This window comes from Ruditapes philippinarum, unplaced genomic scaffold (genome assembly GCF_026571515.1).
Source record: "Ruditapes philippinarum isolate M1 unplaced genomic scaffold, ASM2657151v2 ctg22916_1_1_1_1, whole genome shotgun sequence".
In the NCBI taxonomy this organism is placed as follows: domain Eukaryota; kingdom Metazoa; phylum Mollusca; class Bivalvia; order Venerida; family Veneridae; genus Ruditapes; species Ruditapes philippinarum.
In genome coordinates this window covers 1-9,072 of record NW_026855493.1, presented here as the reverse complement: position 1 = coordinate 9,072, position 9,072 = coordinate 1, and the positions used below count along the sequence as shown (strand labels likewise).

The 9,072-nt window shown below is 29.3% G+C and overlaps 1 protein-coding gene across 1 annotated transcript; it reads right to left on the bottom strand.

The window, feature by feature from the left end:
- Positions 1-2,967: 2,967 nt before the first annotated feature.
- LOC132743531 (uncharacterized) lies at positions 2,968-5,274 on the bottom strand. Its single transcript, XM_060732062.1, has 4 exons — positions 5,151-5,274; positions 4,458-4,505; positions 3,838-3,982; positions 2,968-3,115 (listed from the first exon to the last, which is right to left on the bottom strand). The coding sequence occupies exons 1-4, from the start codon at positions 5,203-5,205 to the stop codon at positions 3,019-3,021; spliced, it is 345 nt and encodes a 114-aa protein (XP_060588045.1). The 5' UTR covers positions 5,206-5,274; the 3' UTR covers positions 2,968-3,018.
- Positions 5,275-9,072: the final 3,798 nt, after the last annotated feature.

Here is a 9,072-nt window from a genome sequence, read left to right as displayed (position 1 = left end):
AGTTTCACTTGAAGAATGTAAACGTAAACTGGTAGGTTCGAATCCTATTTCAGCGTTTTCTTTTTTCTCTTTTATTTTAATTCTAATTCTTAAAACTATTGTAATTTGTTTTGTTGTGTGTAATATCTATGTAGTATTTTTTAATAACTGCCTTTACTACATACCCGTGCATATTGTGCGACTCAGTAAAAAACGATATTGCACGGCCGTGCATATATTTTGACTTGAATTACAAACATCGTGTAAAGACGCGCTTAATGTTAGCTTAACACTATAGGCCTGTCATTGAAAATGATTTTTTTCAGTCCAAACACTCTTAATTTTGAATATGTGATATACAGAGTATTATATTCGTGTAGTTGCAATACTAATTTTATTGGAAACGTTGAATAAAACAATGTCATGCTCGCCAGAGGCTCGCATAATATAACTTTATTCAACTCGTTCAATAAAGTCAGTATTGAACTTACACTCATTCAATGTCCTCTATTTATAACGTGTATGCGCTAAAGCATATTCGATTGCATAATGTCACAAAGAGCACCGTTGAAAGATACTGTAATGAAACAATATAACACCACTTAAAATTTATTCTAACCAGATGTTCTTAGTGAAACGATTTTAAATTAATTCTTGCAAGTAAATTTTAAAAAATCATAACATGGTGTTGGTAAGGAATCGAACCAGAGACCTTCAGATAGGAAGTCTACCAATACACCATACCTCACTGACGAGTGAAGTTAGAAAAGATATTGATATAAACTGTCAAATGACCTTTACGAGATGTTAATGAAGTGCCAGGTCAAAAGTGTTGGACAATACTAGTATATCGATTGAAGTGTTGATTTCATTAAACTGTTATCAAAGTAAACATATCACATATTGAAAATATTATAATGTTGAATGATTTTGTTGTTTCTTCACAAATGTTCATATTTTAGAGAAACAGGAAAAGCGTTATAATAATGATTCATTTCTTTTTCATATTATTTTAAGTCGATTAGAACTCCATCTTTTATGCAAAATGACTGAACTGATCATGTTCATACAAGAAATAATAACAAATCTTTACTGATAATCTTGACAGTATTAATCTAAAAACAATAAAAGCAAAAACCGTAGACACATTTCTAAAGATCATGCCTCGACTCTCGTATACAAGGGAGTATTATATGAACAGAAAAAATAATCTCATAACATTAACGATTCAAGTAACGGACTGCCCCAATGTAACATTAAGACTTGATACCTTTTTGCATACATAAGCATATGACTTGATGAAGCTCGTAGTCTGGAAAATACATGTATTTACTTTGTATGAAGTATATTTGAACTCAATACTTAAATTTGTCAGAAAATATCGATAGAATGAGGGTAATGTATATCTGGAAACAATCTAAATGGTGTCAGTTTTAATTTTTAAGTTAATGAAAACAATATAAAATATTATTCATCAATCCGAATAGTTTTGCATAAATACGAATTCTTTATACACAAAGTTGAATTGTTCGTGTTTCACTAGGTACGAAAGTAATAGAAAGAGCATCAAAACACGAGGCTATCTGATTAGTTCAAGGGGGCATAGTGTCTTGATTTTCTTTCTCTTTTGTATCATAGACAAATATATAAACACGTATCCTGTTGAATAAAATGAAACCCCAGGAAAAAGAAACCTGAATATGATATTTCTATGATCGCTATCCCTATCTTTGTCGTCACAATAAGTAAACCCCAGACAAAATGAGCCAATCCATGGGCATGCTCTGGGGTGCGAGTAAATAATACCTGCAGCACTCCAGTTTGCGCACTGTGCATGTATATGTATACGATTTAACTCTGACATATATTCAACAGAAAGGTTCCCAAACTATGATACAATGAAATGAAAGAAACATTGTACGCATTTCATTTTTATAAGATAAGCTGCCAGACAATCGGTAGACAATTTAAAATCGTGTCTGATAACTCTATAATAAGAAACTGTGTTAAGTTGTCCAATCGCCGTTTCGAAATTACATTTATAACGTTTGTACATGGTTACTATTTAACATAGACACTAAATTAAATGTAAAGATGTCACGATCGGCTCAATTCATCATAATTCTGATAAACACTTTAAAGCAGCACATCAACAGATTCATGCTAATTTTCATGAAAATTTGAAAATGTATTTAAACAGTTTTATATTGTGAAGTTACCAAAAGAATACAATTTACACATTATCAATGTCACTTACAACCCATGTAAAATACCATAAACAGGTCAAAATATGCAAAGATAGCCCTTACTGCGTTAGTAACGCAGTAGAAATATAGTTATAAATACTGAAAAAGCGGTCATTGATCGCACATAACATGTAAATTATTACTAGAATTTTGTTTCTTTATACTTTTCCTAACATCTTAGTATATTTTTCTCAGGTTTTATTTTATCGAACTTTTTTGTTCATCTGGAGGCGTGCAGCTTTAAGATGTTTTAAGATGTTTTTGCATTACGTTACATGTATAAACATTATTCTTCTTATTCATGATAGGAATCGAAGTGAGTCAATTTCACAAAAACCACTTCAAATAACCGAATAATGACTACACATAATACTCGGTCTGTTCATTCTTTTCCTATAACTTGTCTAGTCCATTGTGTACCAATGAAAATGTTAGTCCTTCTTTCAATGATTTGTTCTTCGTTGTAGACAATATACTGCTTGTAGACAATATACAACTTTGACGTTGTTAACTTTGGGGGTTACAAATGCACCTCTTTTTGATTTTGTTTTTTTATGAATATTTTAAAAGAATGTTGAAAATTTTCATAAGCTTGTACAAAAGGGGCATTGGGTGATTTTTAAAAAGAAATGACCCATAAATTTTTTTGGAATTTGACGTGGTTTTTTCGATCTCGAAAAGGGCAGGTACCTACATATCACTGCGTTCGAAAAGGAAAATTAACAAAAATATATAACAATACTTTGATTATATTTGGTTTTTATTCCTCATATTATTGAAAGATATGTTTTATTCAAGCAGAGGCAGTTGTAAGGTCTAGTCCCCCGCAGTGGGCATGCTGATCTCCAGGCTTTGGTACTTCGTGGAAGTAATGCGCTAGATTCTGGAATCTGAAATTTTACTTACTATTACTTACTATGAAACATTATTAGTATTGATGTTTTTATAAACAATAAACATTAGGAAGAATGAAATAAAAAATTAGTTTGCTCAAAATATCTGGTTACTTTGTTTTCGGAAGACTCGTGTCATTTCCGCTTGCTTGTTCTTTTAAACTTAAAACAATTTATTTTTATATTTGAAGTTTTAAACTGTTATCGAGCCGTAGACTACGCTGCTTTCACGTTGAGTTTCAGTTTTGTGTCTAATTAATGTTTACTTCTTTATGCATACATATTTGTAAAAGATTATAATAAAAATCTGATAAAAAAACACAAAAAATCTGACGATGAAAGTTAAATATTTCTTAATAATTTTTTATTGTAATATCTAGAAATAGAATAAAAATCTGGAAACAAAGTGATCCCTCGGAAGCATTAATCACAACAAAATTACAAGAGAAATGTAGAGTCAGTTTCATTGAGTCTGTACATTCTTATAATTCATATAAGTATAAACATTGATCTTTTTGATACTTTATTAAAAAAAATTAAAATTTTAAACTAATTAGGTCACTCTATTAACCAAAAAAGAGTAACCAAGACGTTTCCAGATTTAAATTGATTTAATTGACTGTTTACAAATTATTTTACTTGATTACGTTAAGCTTCCTTTAAAAAGACTGGGTATTGGTATAAACTGTAGAAAAAGATATTTATAAAAATTGACGTACGCATGACAAATAAGAGGACAACTATGGTCTAACAATCCATCCTTGATCAGCACGTGGCACTCTTTCTCACAGGCTTGTTCCGTTGGATCACTTCCTACTACATCAAGTATGATTTGTACATCACACTTCAAGGTATTTAGGTCAACTGTAACAGTAATATCAATTTTTCTAATTATATCATAATATAAAAAACGTGTATAAGTTATAACTTGTCACAAAAGTTTACCTATGATTACCAAAATAAAAGGTTTTGCAATTATGTGGTACATATCTGTTTTAAACATGTTTGAAATTCAACACAGCACACAACCTAATAAAACACGAAATTTAAACATTTTTGACGTAGTTTCTATGATTTGAAATAGCAAATTATGTAGATTGTTGATATTCTCTTCAAATACGAGAAAAATAATTGATGAGGGTGACCATCATACGGGATGCTGGTACACTCACCCCTCCACACATTTACGAACGCACGCCGAAAGCACGTACACACACACTTGTGTCGAACATGTCCACTGTCTTAGGCAGCAACTGGGACTTTAGGACTTGGTCAAGACTTTTTGGTAAAGACGGCACAAAAATGGGAGGGTGTACTAATCAATATATTTAGTACTTACACAGACTGTCTATAGTAAAGGAACCGACAATGAATCTCTTTGAATCATCTGAAAACGATAAAAAGGAGTTTTGTTAAATTATCTTCATCAAAAAGTAGCTGTGAAGTAGTTGTAAATGTGGTTCGAACTGAGTTGATGTTACTACATAATGAAGTTATACCTTATATGAACACGTATTGATCCTATTATTTTCTTTCAGTTATGAGCGACAATTATTTAGTTAAAACTTCCAAATAATACTTGACTGCTTTTACATACGAAAAGTAATTCATCCAATATAAACATCAAAACTATGCAAGTTTATCAGACAAACTGAATAATCATATGGAGTAATAATTTATATTAATGGTATCATTAAGCATGAGTAGCCATCCCGTTTTCTTCTTATAAATGAATTCACCTTGCTGAAAGATGGATCATTCAAACGATGTTTGAAGTAGTTGATTATCAAAATATTGAAGAAAAATGAGCTACATACAATATAGAGTCTTGCCGGGCTGCACATATGTTTAGATTGTTATAAATAAATGTTGACATTGCATGCTATTTCTTTATTTGTTGAGTGTGTATGATTTTCATTTTTAATGTTTTATTTTTAAATCAGTTTATCAAGCGGACTTTACGAAAAAGAAATATATACATGAACACGTGTCTATGTAAACAATTATCAAAATGCAAGACTTTTAAAGATACCTAGTGGTGCTGCAAGAGCTACTGGTAGGAGGAGGCAAACCAAGAACAGCTTCATCTTTATACTGTAATTGTCAAAGTAGAACTATAAAGGAATAGATAACGCTAAACCTTAGTATAACATATTTATATATAACTATAATAAAATGTGACATCTCTTTTTCCCTTAAACATACGAATTAATATATCTAACATTTAGATTAAAAAATAAAACACGACTCCTTAGACAAAATTGTATTCATACATTAAAAAGTTCATTTGAAACAAATACTTGCAATACTTTTGTATCAGAGACACCAGTAAAGATTGTAGAGTTTGAATAAGTATCTGGCATTATTATAATAAAAATAAAATATATCTTTAGATCATTTTTTATGGGAAAAACATTTATACAAACAAACCCCCTATTTTCCCCTTTAAAGCTTTTAACTGACGCTCCCTTTGGCCGGGTGTAAAAAGGATTTGAGACACAAGTAAAACGGGCCTTTTAAAGGCGAAAAACTTAAGATTTTAAAAAACCTTTTTTTTAGGAATTTTTTCCAAAAAATTCTTCCCAAAATTTCCCATATTTAGAAACAAGGACCAAAAATTTTTTTGCAAAAATCCTTTTATCTTTAAAGGGTTCCAAAAACGCCCGTGTTTCCCAATTTCTTTTACTGTTTACAAGCCAGGGTTTACGAAAAAATTGAAACCCCAAACATAAAAAATGTCAACAAAACTTATGGTTTTTTAAGTTTCTAATAAAAATTTTATTGTTTTTTAAAATATTTGCCCAAGCATTATAGAGCAACAATATTTTGAAAACCCCGTAATTTAAAAGATTTGATTATTTTTTAACCCCAAAAATTTGTATTAAAAGGGTTTAAACAGAATGGGGTTAAATTTAAAATTTTAAAATGAATAAATTTTACACTGGATAAAAATAAAAAACCCTTTGGGGAATTATAGGTTTCAAAAAAAATTTTTCCCCTTTTTTTATAAAATTCCCTATCTGACTAAAAAAAATTTGCCCTTTTTCCGTTCCTTGAAAATTTTTGACAAAAACATTATTTATTAAAGAATAAATGAAAACCCCAATCAACCCAAATTGAAATTTAAAAGCGTAAAATTTTAAAACCCGGGTATAGTGATAAATTTTCCTTTCCCTTTTTCCTTTAGGGCGTGGTAGTTTAAATTTTGGGAATTCCCTATTGGGAATTTCCTTTTGTTGGGTTACGCCCTTATGTCATTTTACATATTTTTGACTCTTTTGTTGGTTCAATTGCAAATTACCGCTGTCCGAAATCAGGGGTTTTCCTTTATCAAAGGGTTTTAAAAAATTTTTTAAAAATGTTTTTTCATAAAATTTTTTGGCCAGTATAGGGGTGAAACTTGCACTTTTATGATTTATTTCCCAGATATTTTTTAAGATTTTAAGTTTTTGGGTTTAAACTATTTTGAGACAAAAAATTTTAATCATTCTTAAATAAGTAAATAAACTTTTTCTCTTGAAGCCCTAAAAATCAAGTAGGAAGAATTTTTTATCAAACCCAAAATTTGTTTTTTTTTTAAAATTATGGTTTTTAAAGTGGTTTTTGGGGAAATTTTCCAGTTTTCCGAAAAAAGTTTTTTCAAAAGAAAATTGACTGTTTTTTTTTTGTTTTTTACAAATTTGGGCCCCTTTCCCTGGTAAAAAAGAGCAGCCCTTTTTTTGTATCTTTTAAAAATTATCAAAAAGAATTTTTTTTAATATATGATCAATTATCTCGTACAATACCCACAATACCCAATATTTTCAGGAGGTATTTTACAAGAATAAAATTATCTTCGCATTCATCACTTGTGCAAACTGGTAGATATCATAGAAATAAAATTGTTAGAAATCAAAGATATTGTTTATATTGTAATGTACATAACGTCGAAGATAATAACCATTTTATTTTAATTTGTCCTTGTTATATTGATATAACATAAAATATTTAAAAATATACTATCATACTAGACCTAGTAGATCTACGCTTAAATTCACTAATATGCTAAATTCAAACAATAGAAGTATACTTTTAAATCTATCCTTGTATGTAAGAAATGCGATTTGTCATAGAAAACGTTAGATATAGTAAATACAATTTAATATATTAATATTTCCTTTTCTAAATTGATTTGAAAGAGACATGATTAGATCTGATCTTGTGATTTTAATTAGATGTATTGTTTAAAAATTTTTTATTTTGTTGGCAAATGAGTTTAAATTTTCAGTAAATATAAGTCTGTTTTGTTTTTTTCTATTCTATTAAAAATTTTATTAATCAAGTTGATAATTTTAATGCAAAATTAATTTTTTTATTTCATTTAAAAAGCTGGAAATAAAGGTTGAAATCCAAGTAAAAGCGGTTTCCAAAAAAGGTTTTGTTGTCAAAGTTGTCATTTAGAAGTTTTTTTATTTTGCAATTACAAATTTAAAGGTGGGGTCATTTACACCATTCCCAATATTTTAAACAATGGTTGGGCTCCCCATTCCCTTTCAATTATTAAACCTATGATATTAGGAGAAAGTAAAATTTTAAAACTCATTAAAAAAGAATTTCTTTGCGCAAGTTTGAAGAAAATATAAAGGGAAAATTTTAAAATGAAAGACAAAAATGCAACATCATCACAGAACTATCACTCTTCTTTATTATTATAATTGTTAATTTGATTTTATTCTACATTGATGAATAATGCAATTCGTTTTCCTTTAATGTGTAGTAAGAAATGTAAAGCGTTACTCCTTTTTAACTTACTTCAAACAAAACATCATCGTGTAAAAATGGCATGCCCTGTTTAGATAAGCTATTCAAAATGTTCGATGTATGTACAATTTTGTGGACAAGTGGTTTCATTTTTAGCTACTGTACTGTTCGAAATTCAGAACATTGTGATAACCTTTTTAACCGAATGTCACGTTGCCATTACATGATAAAAATGTAGGAGAGTGTTAACGGTATAGTAACATTGTTCTATTGACAGATCAAGGTTTACCTTACAAAAAATGGGATTTTTGTTAAATTTTGTATTAACTTTTTGTATAATTAAAATAAAAAACTTTTTTTTTAATTAAAAAAATGTTAAATCTGTATTAATATAATACACTTTTCTTTAACTTTAACTGCTCGTACAAGAGGTGTGAACGTGGTAATTTGATAACTGATCATGAACATTTTCTGCTTTTATTTGACAAGACAGAAACTGCCTTACGATTCTAAATTTTGGAATCGTAACAAATATTATTTTATTAATACTTAAAACTAAAATATTAACATGAATGTGTTGTGATCTTGTTTATTTGTTTTGACCCAAATACAGTAATAATTGTAACTGTCTAATCTACGATTTATAAATGTCGCGACAGTAGGCAGTATTGGACTATGATAACAATTATTTAAAACTTCCTTGTCAAAGAGGTAATTCTTTGAAAGAAAGTTCCATTTGGAAGAAGTTTTGAGAAAAAAGTGATAAGCGTTGAAGACACGCATGTTCTGTTTTAGTCTATTTAAAATGTTGTCATAGTTATAATGTACGAGTTTAAGAGAATGTAAAACAGCCTGGCCTATTTTTAACAAGTCAAATTAATGTAAACTAAAACATTTGAATCGATGACAAGAAAATTTACAGAATATATTCTAATGACGTTTATAAAAATGATTAGATGAAGACAGAGAGACAGAGTGCAGTTTTTGTTAAACACGCTCTGCTTGTCGCAAATAATTAAATATAAAGAAAAACATAGTGATTGAAGTAATGCTCAACGATGACTAGGCTAATAAATTGAATCCGGAAGGGAAGTCGTCAAGCTTCCAAGCTACTCTCCCGCACAAACTAAATTTTACCGTTGTATCTTCGCGGTGCAGCACATTTGTAATAATCAACCTCCGAAAAACTGTAACTGTAAAAGTTTTCTTGCACC